This window comes from Mustela lutreola, chromosome 5 (assembly GCF_030435805.1).
Source record: "Mustela lutreola isolate mMusLut2 chromosome 5, mMusLut2.pri, whole genome shotgun sequence".
NCBI lineage: Eukaryota > Metazoa > Chordata > Mammalia > Carnivora > Mustelidae > Mustela > Mustela lutreola.
The window spans coordinates 104,077,566-104,095,401 of NC_081294.1; the positions used below are offsets into that span (position 1 = coordinate 104,077,566).

Here is a 17,836-nt window from a genome sequence, read left to right on the forward strand (position 1 = left end):
TCATGACCCGAGCCAAAGGCAGAGGCCCTAACCCACTGAGCCACCCAGGCGCCCCTATGCTAGACATTTTTAATGTTACATTGTTGTGTTTAGATACTGTTTTCTTTGAAGAATGTTAGATTATGTTCTGGGAGACAACTAAGTTAACTTTGGTTCAGTGTGATCCTTTCAAGTCCTACTTTTAAACTTCTTAAGGTAGGTCTGGAGTAGTCTTTTCTCCAAGTGTTCTTTAGCCTTACTCTTAGGGCATGACCCACTGGGTTCTGGACCGAAAGCCTGAGTGACAATAAGAACTCTCCATTCTGACTGGTGAGAACTTGATGGCTCTTAGTTCATTGTGAGCCCTGTGAATTGTTTGGTTTATAGCTTTCCAGTCACTCTCTTCCCGGTGGGTGGAATTTCACCCTATTCATGCACGTCTTAGTATTTAATAAACTTTCACGTGCTCCTCAGAGTGTCTTGTCTATGGAGTTTCCTTTTCCTGAAACTCTGCCATATAAACTCTAGCCTTTCCAGACTCTGATTTCTGTCACTGCGACTCAGTAAAAGCCCTGGACTCCGCCTGGGATTTCTTCCCTGCCTGGGAATGTGCCTTCAGAGTGAAAACTGAGGAAATATTTTCTGTCTCATCTGTTTCTCTCCTTTCAGGGTTGACAGTCCTGAGTCACTTATTGTCCAATGTCTGAAAATAGTTGTTTCATATATTTTATCAGATTTTCTAGTTGTTGGTGGAAGGAAGGTAAATTTTGGTCCCTGTTTCTTCATCATGGCCAGAAATAAGTCCATTCTACAAATATTTATTCATCATGCTACACAAAAGTTGCCATCCTAAAATGCTATTCAGTTTGCAGGTATAATCAGAAGTTTTGTGTCCTTTTTTCTTCTTCCATAATTAAAAAAATAAACTATAGATTTTTCAAATAAATGTAATGAACTTCAGTGCATTATTTATGTTTTTTCTTAAAAAATATTTTATTTATATATTTGACAGACAGAGATAACAAGTAGGCAGAGAGGCAGGCAGAGAGAGAGGAGGAAGCAGGCTCCCCCAATCATGACGTGAGCCGAAGGCAGAGGCTTTAACCCACTGAGCCACCCAGGCACCCCCATTGTTTATGTTTTATTATTGCGGAGCTGTGTGTATTCCCAGTGATTCCTGTGCCTTATTCTCTTTCCCACATACCCCCTCCAAGTTGGACTCACATGATTTTTTGATATAGTATTTAGTTTCTGAAATGTCTTTCAGACCTTTTCCCAGGGAATTTCTAAGCCCCTCATGGCTGGAGTTCTAAGAATGACTATTCAAGGCTTGCTTCTTCTATTTTCCAAGAATGGGTATGACTTATAGATGTGGCATTTCTAACTAATTATTGTGTATGTTTTACATTCACTGTCCATACAAGAGAAACAGAAGATATTACATGTATAATTAATGTGGATATTTATACTATCTGAATTGTACTGGGCTATGAACTTCTCATAGAACTTTCTGCAGTTGAATGGTTAACATGCCTTTGTGGCAGGGCTTCAGCTTTCAAAAAAGAGTTAAGAGAAGGAAAATCTTAAATACTGGCTTAATTTCTTAATTTAGCAATAAGAGACAATTTTTTTTTAAGACAACAAGAGACAATTCCTATACTACCTTTCTCCTAGCATGTCATTTTTATTTCTAAAGTCTAAGGAGGTTTTTTTTTTCTTTTAAAGCTGATATTTATGTTGGTGATTTTTTAAAATCCCCCATTAAGAAGGATCTGAACCTAATCTTCTAGATCTCTGTGAGAAATGCTGTATATAGAGCTTTAGCCATATATTTTTTTGAAAAGGGTTATGTAGGATTTCTATAACCTATAAAATTTTGATGGCTCCTTGCTCAGGAGAAAACAAGTGATTACTCAACCATGCTAGCTGGGAGTTCAGGTTAATATAAACAGAGAGGAGATGTTGAGCAATTTTATATCCAAAGGGTAAAGGAAGAGAAGCATATGGAGATAGATCATATATATAGAAATTTTATACAAAGGTAGAGCATGTAAAGTATAAGATTGCTATATAATCTTCCTCCCAAGTGGTAGACATTACTATTATTATTATTATCCAACCAATGTTCTGAAAATAATTTTATCTGCTTAGTATCCTCACAGTGGAATGAATTCATGCTCTCTCCCTTCCCCCACTCCCAGCCCCTGCTTCCTGGAACTTTATTTAGTGCTCCTAAAAGTTAGTGGGATTTGTCATCCTCAGCTTGAACAGTGTGTATTAAGAAAAGGAAAATCACTCTACTGAAAATTACGTAGTTCTGCTGGTGTATATTTAGACATTCAGTTTACTTCTATAAGTAACCCCCCACTCCCCACCCCCATGTCTCAGGGAGAGTGAAGACTATTGAAAACGTGTCCTTAAAAGTCCCCGCCTCCAAGGGACATCCTTGAGATCTACAACCTTACTGTTCTTATAAATTTGCGGATGATAGTGCATTGTGACATTCCTTTGTGTAACGAAACATTCATTTTCAAGCACAAGTTATATTATGCTTCAGAAAATAAAATGTCAAAGGTGAGGGGATTTCTTGGTCATTGCTTTTGTTTTTCAGTATCTTACTTTGCAGCGGTTTTCAAAGTGTGACCTGGGATCACTATCTTCAACATCATTTGGGATCTAGTTAGAAATGTAGATTCTCAGGCCCTGCCATCTATATTGTAGATCATTCTGATGTATGCTAAAGTTTAACAGCTGCTGGTATGGAGAACCACAGCAAGTCTCCTATATCTAACTTAATTTATTATAAGCCACATCATCTGAGGCATGAAGATGTAATCAGTCATGTCCCCAGCTACCGTTGCCTTGGAGATGTTTAATGGTGTAACACGGGAAGTGCCATGCTGCTAAGCAAATGTCAAACTCTGAGAAGGAAGAGACTTTCTGCCAAAAGCCTCCTAGAACACCTCCTTTCACAGTCCTAGCAGCCAAAGGGAGAGGATTAAGACATCAGAACCTCAGAAGGTGCTAATGCAGGCCCTTCGGGCTGAGCAGCAGCCTTGAGGCACCTTTAATTAGATAAGAAGTAAAATCCCAGGGCTCAAAAGCTGTTCTTGAAATGGAAGTATCAAAAGACTGAATGTAGCAATCTGGACATGAAGCACGAGATTCCTATCCCTATGTAGACCATGCTGTAGGGAAGCTCAGGGAAGTCTTGACAAAGAGACTGTTTTCTTAGCCACACTGGGAAAGAGGGGGCATGCCCTTGTTAGTGTGGAGGACCTAGAGGTGGACAAATCTGTCATCTGCATAAAAGTCCATGATTCATTCAACAGGTACTAGCCCGTGCTGTGTCTGGATCTGAGCACTAGAGACCCAGCAGTGAACACAGAAGAGGATCCAGACCTCATGTTCCTCAAGTTCCCGCTGTGTTCTGGCGATGGCAAAATGTCAGTGGTAGTGTTGGGTGGATACTTGCTCATTTCTAGATTCAGGATTCTGGGCCTCAAAGAGTACAAATCCTGGTAAAGAATCCCTTTTATAAACAAGACTGGTTTTTCCCGGGAGTGCTCCCCATTCTAGTATGTACATTAATATCCAACTGGAAATTTTGGAATTGGTTTTGATATCACTGGCGTCCTGGCCCCTGGACGAGTCAGCACCTCATCTCAGGGATTCGTTTTCAGGAAGGTATCTGGAATTTCCCTTCTTTTCCATCCTTACAAATTTCATCAACTCAATGTCTTGGTATTAGTCTGCTCAGGCTACCGTAACAAAGTACCATGGACTGGGTGGTTTAAACAACAGAAATATATTTTCTCACAGTTCTGGAGCAGATGGTGCCTTTTCATTGTGTCCTTACATGGCCTTTTCTGGGTGTGTGTGTCTAGAGAGAGAGCATGCGCGGTTTGGGGTGGTGGGGAGAGAGAGCGTGCGCAAGCGCGAGCGTCTTTTCCTCTTCCTGTAAGGACACCAATTCTAGTGGATTAGGGTCTCACCCTTATGACCTCATTTAACCTTAATTACCTTCTTAAAGGCCCCATCTCCAAATACAATTACAGTGCAGGTCAGGGCCCTCGATGCAAATTGGTGGCGGCGGCGGGGAGGAGGCATGATGCAGTTCATACCAGTCCTTATTATGTCATCCCTGGCTCATTATAGCTCCCTGCTCACCCCCGTTCCCGACTCCCTTCACCAGTTCTTCTCGAATATGCAACCAGGCTCCCTCGAGTGAAACAGCACGTTTAATGTACAGTGATTCCTAATAACTAGGATTTTACTAAACTCCTTGATCTGGCGTTTGATTCCCTGGTCATAGCCTACCCTGGTCATAGTCAAAATAATGTTCTTCTCTTCCCCCCGCACCTCACACCTTTTGAATAATCTGCTTTATTGTTCTGTGAGCATTCGGTGTGTGTTTGCTCCCACTTCTAGGTCTTCGCTTCCGTTATCCTTTCTGGAATGTCCTCTTTTCCACTTATTCAAATCCTGCCCTTTCTTCCAAGTCTCATACTCCGTCGTCTCACCATCACTTCCACCCACAGTGATCTTTCTCTCTGGGCTTGGATTATTTTTTTCAAAGCAAGTGTGAACACATTCTTTCTGTGTGTATGTCTGTGTTCCTCATGCAACTGAGAGCGAGTGCTGAGACTGTTACTTCTGTGTGCCGCTCACAGTGTCTGGTACAGGGGTGGGTACTCAAACAGTGTTCTCATTGTGGATGGGTGGATGGATGGATGAAAAAGAGTGATACTCCTTTGACAAGGTTTTCTGAGAATTTTAATTTACCTGTTGTCTCTGCTGAGAAAAGGTCCATAAGCCCATCCCAGTCTCTCTCTCTCACAGCAATGCATTTTAGATCTCTGTATAACCTTCACCACTGTTTGTCATTCCAACCTTCTGTAACCTTCTGAACTCCATAGATGTAAGAGACTGTTTCTGTCTTGTTCCCCAAGTCCCCAGTTACTGTCTGATACATGGTAGCCACTCAGTGAATATTTGCTGAATGAAAAAAAAATTTGCTGAATGAATGAATCAAAGAATGAATGAATCGATGAATGAATGACTTTGGCCTCACCTCGTGGAATCAAATATTTTGGATCAGATGGTATGCCTAGCAAAGGACATGCAGGCAGAGGAGCACCTGCTTAGAAACTTGACCATTTTTCTTACCCATGAGGCATTCAGGAAATTGTACACTAATGTAGAAACAAATGTGTTTTGCTTTATATAATGTATACCTTAAGCCAGATTGAATTGGTGGACTTGTAAATTAATAATTTGTACCCTGACTTTGAATACCCCAAAACACAAAGTGCTATATGAGTATTCATGAAGCCATGCAGTGTACTGTTTTTAAAAAGCCAACATTTAATCACTTGACAAACACAAATCCATTGTGTATGACAATGGATTTGTCCTATAAATCTAGATTTTCACATTGGGAAAGTTTCCTTACAAATGGTAGTTTCCTACAAATGCTAGAACTTACGTGTAGGAGTATCAGGATCTTCCATCTTTTGTCTCCTTCTACTTTTATCATCCCCACCTCAGGAGCCACTGTCTAGTTAGCTCATCTGCTAAATGTCTTATGGATCCACCAAGTTAGCTCTGCCTCAGTACCTTTGCTCATGCTCTTTCCCTCATATGAAAAGTCTCCTCCTAGTGGAGGTCTAGCTAACACGGCCCTTCTCCAGCAAGTCTTGGATTGTATCACTCATTTTTGCTCTTATACTTTAACACTCACATATTACACTCTGTCATTTCTTCTAAGTCCCATGTACTTGATCGCTCTATAAGCTCCCTTGGAGTAGGGCTATACTATGGGTTTTATTTGTATTTATTTTTAATGTCTGATACTCTTATGAAATGTATTTACAAGATTTTTTTTAAGTGAGTGTTTTATCTCTCATAGCCTATTTAAGTCCAAGAGAATCCTGAAGGTGAATGGCGAGGATATTCTGGAGTCCCTCTTCAGTCTTGACCCAGTCCCTCCCGAGGTGTCCTTGTTAATGGGAAGGACAGATCACTTCTGTATTGCATGGATTCAGGGTCCAGTGCACAGTGGATTCCATTTCGATGGTGCTGACCTTCGGAAGTCGGATGTAAGCTGAATCTCTTTCTATATCTTCTCTGTTTGCATCTTCTACAACTGGCATGAGAAAACTGCCCTCTGGGCCAGTCAGAGCGTCTCCTAAATTTCATTTGGTCCATGGCCAAAGGTCCAAGAAGTGATGCACCTATAGTTAAATGTATAACTTATTTTTATTCTTTTAACAAAATTTTTATTCTTGAAGGACCTACATCTGTACACCCACTTGGTAGGAATATTTCACCACAACAGTGGCTCCCTGTGTCTTTCTTTATCTTTCACTTTCTTTCTGCCTCTGTACTGTGTATCGGGCTCAGTGTTTTCTTTGTAGATATGTATGCATTAAATTTCTGTCTTATTTCCCTCTGTCTCTGATTCTTTATTTTTCCCCATCTTCTGTCTTCTGTCTGAAGGATAAAAAAAATCAGTGGAAGTTCCTAGAAGAAAATATATTGAGCTAAATTGTTTTGAGAAGATATTAGGAAACATAATGCTTATTCATTTACATTGTTTTTGTATTCAGTTTTTCAGAAAGCGAGATCTGTTAAGCTCCATTTCTTCTCTGTGTCACTTTACATCCATTTAGGAACCTTGACAGATAGATACACATCTTCCATAGTTGTAATCAATCTCCATATACCATATATTTTTAACCTAACATTATTTCATTATGTACTTCTAAAAAAAGTTTTTTTTTTATTGATTTGACAGACAGAGATCACAAGTAGGCAGAGAGGCAGGCAGAGAGAGAGGGGGGAAGCACGCTCCCTGCTGAGCAGAGAGCCCGACATGGGGCTTGATCCCAGGACCCTGGGATCATGACGTGAGCTGAAAGCAGAGGCTTTAACCCACTGAGCCACCCAGGCGCCCCTCATTATGCACTTTTAAACAGTGATATTCTGACATTTTAGTAGAGTTTGTTTAGCAATTCCCTAAGCCTTTGATATTTGTATTATCTCCAGTTTCATTACTGCAAAGAGTGTTACAAACATCTTTGTATAAGTTATTATTTTATTCCATTGGCTTTTTCTGATGTATATTACCAAACGGAGGATTATCAGATCAAACTGATTTTAAAAACTAAGAGCATAGAACATCGAATTCTACTCATTAAAAGAGAAAAATACCCAATTTGAGTCATAACAGTTAAGAGAAAGGCAAAAGAGGAAGAAATAGAAAAAAATTCATTCATTTATTCAACAAATATTTGAACTCCTACTATGTGCTAGGCACTGTTTGAGGAATTTTGGATCCTTTAGTGAGTAAGAAACCAAGAAATTCCTGCCCTAGTAGGGCCTATGTTCTAGTGGGAGAAGATAGACAATCAGCATAATAATAAATGAGCTAATTATATAATAAGCTGGAAGGTGATAAGTGCTACGAAGAAAGAAAAATAGAGCAGGCTGAGGGGAATCAGGAGTGATGGAGAGACAATGGAGGGAAGTGGGTTGTGATTTTAAACAGGAGTTATTGTGTAGGCGACATCTGAGCAGAGACTTAAGGGAGGAGAGGAAGTAAGCCCTTAATATTTGATGGAACAGAGTAACAGTCAGAGGCAAGAGCCCCTGGTAATAAGGTTCAGCGTCCTGGAGAAGCAGCAAGGAGGCAAGGTGGCTAATGCAGAGAGAGCCAGGGCAAGAGGGAAGAGGGCTGAGAAAGGTCAGGCAGGGGCCACATCAGCTAGGGTTTTGTAGGCTCTTATAAGGACTGTGATTTCTACTCTAGTTCCCCAAAGGAATCTGTGGAAAGGATACACTGAACTTGCTTTCTTTGCTGGCAGGTGCTGGATCTGTCCTTGACCCCTGAATCCAAGTCTCTGAGGTGGGACCAGGGAACTGTTGTTATTTCTGACAAATTCTTTAGGATGATTCTGATGTGCAGTTAGGTTTGATATCACTCTTTGTATTCAGGGATTCCACTATTCTAAATTAAAAGTCATTTAGTAAAAGGAAGTAGAAATTTCATAGCATACCCCAAGTGTTGGTGATTTAGAGATTTTGGAGAGTCTCTAGGAAATTAGGGCCCTGAGGTTAAGTGACTTGCCCGAGGTTATACAGATCTAGAAGGCAGCAGTGGGTGTCGGATTCGCCCTCCTCACTCTGAGTTCAATGAACCTTCCACTGTACCAGGCTACTACTTAACAGAGTCTCTCATTTCACTTACCAGGTGATTAGATTTCCAATAAGTTCCACCATTAAGAATGTAGTTTGAATCCAGAAGCTCTGTAAGGTTGATTGGTTGATTAAATGTTTGGTTATCTAAAGATCAATCAGAAAGCTGCTATTGTTTTAACCTTTCTGGTGAAGAGTCATGCAGAATGTATTAATCCCATTTTCTGCTTCTTTAGAGGAGTTCTGGAAGAGTCATGACAGTTTAGAAAAATGGGAAAAGACCTTAACCATTCATGATCTTCCAGTGCCTTTGGGTCCTACTTCTGGAATAAGCTCTTATTTGACATCAGTATAAAACATACAGGCCATTCAGTGGTCCCTGGACAGATCTGAGGTTCAGTTTTTGAAGAAATTTCTGGTGTTGTTTGCTTTGATTTGTTTCTTGGTCATTGACTGTAACTAAATATTTTTCCCACTTAATTAAAAAAATTTTTTTTTTATAATGTTGGTTTCTCTGACCCTATTATGTAACTTGAGCCTAAATGTTATCTCCAGTGTCTGAGCTGGTAGGCTTTACTGTTGTCTTGGAATGCATTGAGATTGTGGCATGGGAATCAGTCCAGAAATCACGTATACAAGCAAGAACTCAGGTCGCAGAGCAAAGCTAGGGAATGATTTCAGCTCAGCCATTTCTCCTTCACTTGCACATGTTTCAGTGACGAGAACTGTGCCCACAACAGGACAGGTTACCCATTCCCATTGAGAACACTTGCTGGAGGTGATAGAGATGCATTATTTTTTTCCCTTTTACTAAATCAGCATTGGCAGTGGGAGCTGTGTCTGCGGAAGATATTGGAACTCTTGCTGCTCTGGGAATGGGTGGAAAAATGTATACCTAGTGCATTCCATCTTCTGCTGAGAAGAGCTGCATTCAGGGAAAAAGGCACTTGTCCCAGTACAAAGTGTTCAATTAATATGCTAAAGCAGCTTCATACTGTTTGATAGCTACCTTGATGTTACTTACTTTTTCAAGGCTTAATCTTCTTGTTGTTCTTTTAATTTTTTTTTAAATGCAGAAAGATCAACCTGAATTGGTTTCTGGTTGACTTGTCCCTTCATGATCCAGCCTCTAGTGTTCTCCACCAGAAGACTGCTGGTAATTGCTGTTTTATCTTCTTGTCTTCAAAACCCTCAGCCAGTGACTGGTCCTTTTCTCTGAGTGGTTTCCTCATAGTGACCACATTCCTAGAGGAAACTCTGAAGTGGTCACTGTAGCATGACAATTAACATGGCTCTAAGTTTCACAAAAAGCTGCCCCTGGGTACTCCTTGAAGGATGACTGAAATGATCATATATAAGCGAATCATAGATTAGCTTTAGGAATGATTAACTCGTGATTTCACATGAATCTGGGATTGGTATGGAGAGCAGCAGTTTTGGAATTTAACTCTGATGGTATTTGCTCAGATTCCGAACAGTCCCTTGGAAGCAGAGCAGATGGCAGCCTTGAGACTTGGGCCTTTTTCAAATGAATGATTATCTCTCTTATCTGTCTTGACCATTTAATGTGGTGCTCTTATGGGCATGGGTAGGGCCAAGGAATTATGGACTCAGGGAGCCTGGAGGGAACTGTGGAAGAGGTCATGATGCCGGGAAAGAAATACCACTTTGGCTGGGGGAGAGCTGCCAACAGACAGCCTTCAGTTCAGCTGTTGGTCTCCTAAGGGGACTGGTTCAGCTGAAGAGAGCCACCTTCTGCACAGTTGCTGAGATGGCCTACAAGCATCTTGTGGAAATAGAAGGGCCCATCCTCCCAGCCTTACCTCAGGACAATTTTGAATCCTCACCCCAACTACAGAATCCCCTCCCCCCCGCCCCCGCCACACTTTAGGGAAAGCTAAGGCTTTTATTAAGACCACAGCCTAGTTCAATCTCTTCCCCCAACCCTCCTCCTTCCCTTCCAGTTGTAGATTCCAAGAAAGAATAAACCCTTTTTTGGCCTGCTAAACACCATCGTAGAATTTGCTTCTTGGAGAAACCTAACCTGCCCAGAAATTTTTTGAGCAATTTGCTTGTCCATTAGAAATATAGCATAGACTTTTTCTGCAATAACCAACCAAAGATAGACTTTTTCATGCCATCAAAAAAAAAAAAAATGGGGCGCCTGGGTGGCTCAGTGGGTTAAAGCCTCTGCCTTTGGTTCAGGTCATGATCCCAGCGTTCTGGGATCAAGCCCCACATCGGGCTCTCTGCTCAGCGGGGGACCTGCTTCCTTCTCTCTCTCTCTCTGCCTACTTGTGATCTCTGTCTGTGAAATAAATAAATAAAATCTTAAAAAAAAAAAAGACAAAAAGGTGGAAGGTTGGAGTACTAAACTGAGAAACAGAAACAAAGATAGAATTAGGTTAGACTAGATCTTTTCCTTCTCTGTATTTGCATTTGGGATGTGGGGTGACATCTTGCTTTTCTAGAAAGGTTAGGAGCTGTCATTTGAAGTGTTCAGCCACTCTAAAAGTCGATGGTATGAAGAGAGGAAGGGAAGAAGCAAAGAAATTATTTCAAATTGAATACTTCTTTGTACTTAGCGTTATGACTGTGTTCTTGCCCTTGCCCTTGTAAACAACTCTAGATTGAGTCCTTTCTTAGGCCACCCCATTTCTCCCCTCTGCCACTGTGGCAGCAGGCAGGAATCACTAAAAGGGCCAATGAATGAATGGCAGTGGTGTCTCGCATCTCAAATCCACATATGGGGAGATTGAACGGCAGCCTTGCTTCTAAAGGTATCTTATTCTCCTTGAGTGAAGCTTGGCCCATGTATGCCTCACCTGGGGAAGTGAGGGAAGGCAGTTTTGAATGCCCAGCCCAGAGGGAGAGCCCTGGACAACAGGAGGCTGGATGGGGTAGAAGTCAGGGTAAAAATTAGGTAACATCCAAGCAGGAGGTGAAAACTCTGGAGGCAAAAGCCCAGAGCACAGGGACAGCTTCTCTGTTCCTTGTATGGATCTTAGGATCTTAAGGGAATTTGTGTGTTTAAGGGTTCCTTCCTCTGCAGGGTCTCTCATTCCGTGGCACGAACCTCCAAATGTTGAGGTTAGACATGGAATGGACTTCTGAAGACTCAGTCCTCAGACCATGTCGGGGGGTGGGGGGGGAAGTGATGGGCGGACTACAGAAGCATGAGGTCTCTCCTTAATTACCTGAATGCGCCAAGAGGAGAGCTAGTCAGTTGGGTGGGCTTGGGCTGTTAGGGAGGGGCGTCTTGGTGTTTTGCTCAGGGGTGTGGTACGGTGTGTTGGTGAGGGGCAAGAGGCATATTGCAGGGCTCCCCTGGGCTGCACAGCCCTTAGGGCCGACCTGGGGTGCGTGCCACGAGGAGCAGCGGGCGCAGAAGGAACGAGGCCTCGGACCGCGGAGGAGGAGGGCGGGCGCGGAGGCGTGGTGCCAGCTGCAGCGCGCTGGGGCCCCGGGGGCCGAGCCGAGTCATATAATCTCGCCCAGCCTGGGAGAGCTCGGGGAGCGCCAGGAGGGGCCGGGGGGCGCAGTGGGGCCCGAGCGGGAGCACTCGGAGAGGAAGGAGGGTGGGAGCGAGAGCGGGAGGGGGACGGACGCGGACCGAAAGTGGGGAAAGAAGGTGCAGGCGGGCGGGCGCCCTGGCCCAGGGGCCGCGGGCGCGGGAGCCCGGCGAGGTTGAGCTGGGCGGCGGCGCGGGCCGAGCCGAGGGAGGAGGGGAAGGCGGAGGCGCGGGGAGCGTGTTTGGGGCGCCGCGGCAGGGAGGGTGGCGGCCGCCGGTGCGCGCGGGGCGCTGTGTGTGCGCGCTCTCCCGCTCGGGGAGGAAGATGGCCCAGAAGGGAAAGTTGGGGTGACGCGCGCAGCCCCCCGAGGCTCGGCTGGAGCCGCCGCGGCGAGCCCGACGGAGCGGCGGCCAGGCAGGCCGGGGGGCGCGCAGTCCTGGTGCCTCCGCGGCCGCCGAGGCGCCCGCCCCCTCACTGCAGGTGGCCGCGGGTGCCCCGGGTCCCGGCGGCCGGGGGCGCGGGCCGGCGCGCGGGGGAGCCCGGCTGAGGGATGGGCTGCGCCCCCAGCATCCACGTCTCGCAGAGCGGCGTGATCTACTGCCGGGACTCGGACGAGTCCAACTCGCCCCGCCAGACCACCAGCGTGTCGCTGGGCCCCGCGGCCCCCCCGCACGGCCTCTTCGTCCAGACCGACGCCGCCGACGTTATTCCCCCGAGCGGCGCTTCGGGACCCCCGGGCGCCGCCCGGGTCCGCAGGGCCCGCGCGGAGCTGGGCAGCGGCGGGAGCAGCAGCAGCAGCAGCGCGGGTTCCGCAGCCCCCGCCGCGACCACCTGCAGGGGCCGGAGGCGCCACTGCTGCAGCAGCGCGGAGGCCGAGACCCAGACCAGCTACACCAGCGTCAAGGTAAACGCTCAGGCTGGTGGGGGGCTGCCCGCCCCGTCCGGGCGGGGCCGGCATGAGTAGGGGGCTCCGGCAGAGTTGAGTGGCCGTGACGCGGTTGGTTTGGGAGGTTGTCACTAAGGAGGAGTTTACTTTTCCTGTGTGGGAGCGATGCGGGCCCAGGAGATGCGAGCAGAAGAGACCCCTGGAGGGGTCCTGGGAGCTGGTTCCAGGGGACCCGTGGAGAAGGGAGCGCGGTGGGAAGCCTGTGGGCTGGCCCCGTTTCCCACTGAGGGAAGGAAGGCTGTGGTTCCCTTAACTCAGGAGGTGGGGTGGGTATCATTGAGAGCCTCTGGTGGCTGGCTGAATGAAATCTGAGCTCCGGGCTCGAATCCGCCTGCCTTGCAGGTGAATGGTGCAGACCGGGTGCAGGGATACGGTAGTGCCTCGGATACAGCTTTTTACCTGGGAGAGCCAGCTGCACCGAGTCTTCACCACAGGGGCCGAGCGTGGGGATTTGTGAATGAATGAGGGCGTCTGTGTTGTGCGGAGAGATGTAGGAAGGGAATAGAGGAAGAGGACCAGAGTGGAACCTGTTGTTTGTGCCTTCCTGGGGTTGGCCGCCTCCTGGACATAATTGAGGGCACCTGGCTGTGAGTTTGGAGGGTCAGCTGAGGTACCATGAGGGGCAGCGGTGTCCACTGCAGTGCAGCTGAGGACGAAGATTCTGAACATACCTCTCATCTCACAGGAGAGTGGGATTTTGAGGAAGTGGGGGAGAAAAAAAGTGTTTAAATCATTAAAGCAGCCACTAGCAATTTCTTAAAGACAGAAGAAAAATGATAGTGTTAATAGTGCCCTCCTGTATGTTCTCAAAATACTGTGAAATTGAAGAGGGTTTTCATTGTGTAAGTCTGGCCACTGGGCCTTTTATCATTGTAGCAAACAGAATGACAATGGCACATTCCACTGTGCATAGGGGAAAAAAATACATCCCTATGACTCTGCATGTTGTTTAGAATTACAGCTTTTACATGGTCAATAGATTACCGGGGACTGTTATTAATTAATTATTTGGCAGAGAAAATTTTATGTTTAGTACTTGAAAAGTTATTCAACAGTTGGCCTAGGGTGAATAGGCACCTGGCTTTTACTGGATCAAATCAGCTTTCAGTGGAAAGAGGAAGAGAAGGGTGGCATGAGTTGGTTTGAGTCTGGAAGACCAAAAGCTCCTTTTAGTGAACTTATTATAACAGGATCCGATTTTGTAACATGAAGCTTACCTGAGTTTATTTATAGTGGTAGTATTTCTCTGGTAACAGTCATGTAATATACTAATATAATCATGATAACACAAAAAAACCATTTACTGAGCACCTACCACGTACCAGGTATAAACTTTCTCTTCTAGTTTTTGAATCTTAACCATGTGATGATAGAATATCCAAAGCTGGAGCCCTGGATTCCTGACAGTACAACTTACCAATTGAACATTTGTTACAGAGGCATGTGTCAAACACTATCTTTTTCTTTTCTCAAGCTTTTCTCTCCCACACTGGTTCACACACACACAAAAATAGTAAAAAAATTTTTTAAAAAGCATCAGGAGCAATTTCATGGGGTTAAAATGATATATTTGGTGGGATAATTAAATAGGGATGTTATTTTAAAAAATAGTCTTTGCCTTCTTGTTGAAAAGGCAACGTGAAGATATTGAAGTAGTTCAGAATGGTGACAACTTAGGAACTCTGTGGTAATTTTTTTTTTCAGAGGTGTGTGAGGGAAATTGTATATTTCTCCCTTTCATAGTACCAAGAATCCCAATTTAATACCTGGCGACTCTGGCTATTCCATGTTTGTTTAATGAAAGAAGGAATAATGAATGAATTCATTCTCCATGTTTCAATACTTCCCTCAAGAGGTTATTTAGCAAATGGAGAAAAAACTGGAGGGAAAATGAGTCCCAATTATTAGCATCTGGTATAAACTTGTAGAAATATCATTGCTACTTGGTGGAAGCGTTAAAGGTTTGACCTGAATAGGAATTCAACTCACATTGCTTTATCAACAGGATTTCCAAATAAGAGCTTAATTCATTCCAACCTTGTACTAAGAATGTTGGGAATGAAACTGCCGGTTCAGTGATTCAACACTAATTTGTCTGTGTAGATCTCAGAAACTATATATTTGAAATTAGATTTGAGACCAGAGTTATTATTTAGACAAGTCATACAGAATTATTATCACAGAATTGCTTTAATATATTTAATAGTATCCTTTTAGGACTTGTGACTCAGGGTTATATTATCTTTTTCTATCTTCACATGTTCCATACTTTTTGTGGATGAGATAATTTTATAAAAACTTTGTTTTCATATCTTTTTAGAATAAGAATTCTTCTGCCTTAACAGTTTGAGATAGGTGCTAGTCACCCATGTCCGGACTGCTCACCCCTCCTCTGCGCTGCCCTTTTCCAAAATGCTCAGGGGAAAAAAATAAAGTCCTTGCTATTTGGTCCTGTTTACAGTGGTAGTGGGTCATAATGGTTTTTCTTTTTTAATTTCCTCTTTGTACATCAATTATAGACCATATTCTCATTATCTACTTGGTCTCTGGTATTCCCCAGAGTACAAAAATGTGTGCTTGATCTCTCTCTCCTTTTTTCTAGCAATAATTAATCTCATTAAGCTTTTAGAATGATGAAGCATTATGATGTCAAACGTGACGTCAACAGGAACCTTCCTGAATACCTAATTTATAAAAAAAATGATAAACATTAATAATTCATATGCAGTACAGTGATATCATATGGGTTTCCATTTCTGGTAAGAAGTGAGCTTTTTCTCCCAATTGCTGTAAAAATGCAACTTCCTTGCAATTTGTCTCCCTCTTGTTTGCCTTTTTAAAAATAGTACTCCAACAGGAGACTCCTGCAGAATGCTCACTCCTCATACTGTGCCAGTTGTATAATTCTTGTTCAGAAATCCTCAGGGGGGATGGTTGAACCTCTCTCTGGGAAGATCAGGGCTGGGGGGGGCAGGGGTTGGTTCTTACAAGTCTTTTCTCATACCAGCTGTTGCAGCTGGGAGGCAGCCGGGACTAGGCAGCCAGTTGTAGAGAAGAGTTTTGACAGTACAGTAGACTTGCAGCCATCTCTGGCGGGGTGTGTGTGTGTGTGTGTGTGTGTGCATGTGTGTGCGCGCGCACATGCATTAGCTGTTTTGTGGATCAGGCACAGGCCATTGTTAGTTTCCAAATTATTCTGTGTTGATAGGCAGCATCACCAGCTCCCTCTTTCTCGGGAACTCCATTCATTGTGCCCTTTTATTCACTCGGCCAGTATTTGTGCCAGACTCTGTTGTAGATGCCAGGGATTCAGTGAATATCCCTGAAGTTTGGTAAGTAAAGCCTAATGAGTGAGGATGGTGAATCTTTCATAAGAGGTTGTGCCTAAGTCAGTGATTAATGACTTTGTTATCCATTCCATGGCTTTCTGAATCAGTGAGGATAGTCCCAAATTGATTGTATATAAAAGGAAAAGAAATATTTTTCTGACCTTCTGGTAAATAATTAATAGTAATAAATAATAATAATTTTGGTAATTATTTGGGGGAGGGGTAGAACTGTTGTGAAAAAAGTCATTTTTATCTGTTCTCTACGTCGGTGCTTTCTAGTGCACATCAGAATCACCTGAAAGTCTTCTTCTTCTTTTTTTCTTTTTAAAGATTTTATTTATTTATTTGACAGACAGAGATCACAAGTAGGCAGAAAGACAGAAGGAAGCAGGCTCCCTGCCGAGCAGAGAACCTGATATGGGGCTCCATTCCAGAACTCTGGGAGTCATGACCTGAGCCGAAGGCAGCGGCTTTAACCCACTGAGCCACCCAGGTGCCCCACCTGAAAGTCTTCTTAAATGTGGATTGCTTAGCCCACTCCCAGAGTTTCTGATTTAGTCAGTGTTGGGTTGGTTCCGAGTTTTGGATTTTTAACAAGCTTCTCGGATATGCTAGTGTTGCTTTTGAAAGAATTGAATTGACTGTTGGCCAAATGAATTAGGTTGGGGCTACCTCTAGCCGAGTGGGTAGTATTGAATGTATTTGGGGGTACTAGTCATAGCCCTGCCTCTGTCGTCCTTTACTCCTGTAGGGGCAGCCCACTCTCTCATTCATGAAGTCAAACTCCGAGCCTCCAACATTAGCTGGAAAGTGTCCAAGTGTGGAGAGTGTGCACCAGGTAGCCGACCCACTCTGGTTTTTTGAGGTTGGACTTCCCCTCAGGATCCACTGGGTTTGTAAGTCCCAATAGCTTGCTTTGCCATCGCAGCCTCTCCCATACCTCTGCCCTGCTGGGGCCCTGTCCTGCATCATGCAAGGCCAGGAGGAGCTGAAAAATGGGTCAATGTGACATAATATTGGCTCATATTTAGTTCTTAGCTTTTGGAGACTTGCTGGTCATTTTCACCATATTTTTCATTTTATTTATTTGACAGAGAGGGAGAGAGATCACAAGCAGGTAGAGAGGCAGGTAGAGAGAGTTGGGGAAGCAGGCTTCCCACTGAATAGAGAGCCCAGTGCGGGGCTAGATCCCAGGACCCTGAGATCACAACCCAAGCTGAAGGCAGAGGCTTAACCCACTGAGCCATCCAGGCATATTTTTCATTTTAAAATGGAACATAAAGTTTAGTAAGCCCAAGTGAGTCTTCCAAGTTGATTTAGTAAAACTCGGATTTATTTTCTGCCATAGCTCATTTCATCACAGTTCAGTCCCTCTCCTTTCTTACAATGTATTAATTATAGTCAGTGAGCAAATCTTTCTAATTTTCATTGCTTTCCTCAGTAGTGAAATTAATTTTTAAGAAGTACCAGGAAATTCTCACTTTTGATTTTGCTAGTTAAGTCCCCAAACCACAAAGGATAATGTAGTGTAAGATCCTGACTTTCAGAGGTGATACTTCTCTATGGAGATTTCCCCCACGTGGTACCTGGGTGACTCAGTTGGTTAAGCATCTGCCTTCAGTTCCGGTCATGTACCCGGGGTCCTGTGATCAAGTCCCATATCAGGCTCCCTGCTCAACGGGGAGCCTGCTTCTCCCTCTCCCTCTGCCCAGCTCTGTCTGCTTCTGTTCTTCTATCTCTCTGTCAAATAAATGAATAAAGTCTTCAAGAAAGAAAAGAAAAGATCATCCTTGGTGATCACCAGGCAGGACTTGGGCTAAAGCGGGATAGGACATGCTGGTGAGGGCAGAACAGAACCTATAGTACCAGGC

At 44.2% G+C, this 17,836-nt stretch overlaps 1 protein-coding gene across 4 annotated transcripts in view; it reads left to right on the plus strand.

The window, feature by feature from the left end:
* The window catches only part of PDE8B (phosphodiesterase 8B), a 265,319-nt gene that overhangs the window by 17,578 nt on the left and 229,905 nt on the right, over window positions 1–17,836 (plus strand). Inside the window, exon 1 of one of the 4 annotated variants that reach the window (XM_059175294.1) lies at window positions 11,439–12,594. The exons of 2 other annotated variants lie outside the window; for them this stretch is intronic. In XM_059175294.1, the coding sequence (XP_059031277.1) occupies window positions 12,241–12,594 (354 nt within the window). In that variant the 5' untranslated portion in view covers window positions 11,439–12,240. Of the gene's footprint in view, window positions 1–11,438; window positions 12,595–17,836 lie in introns of those variants that run through there. One more of the 4 variants, XM_059175293.1, reaches the window with a different exon arrangement.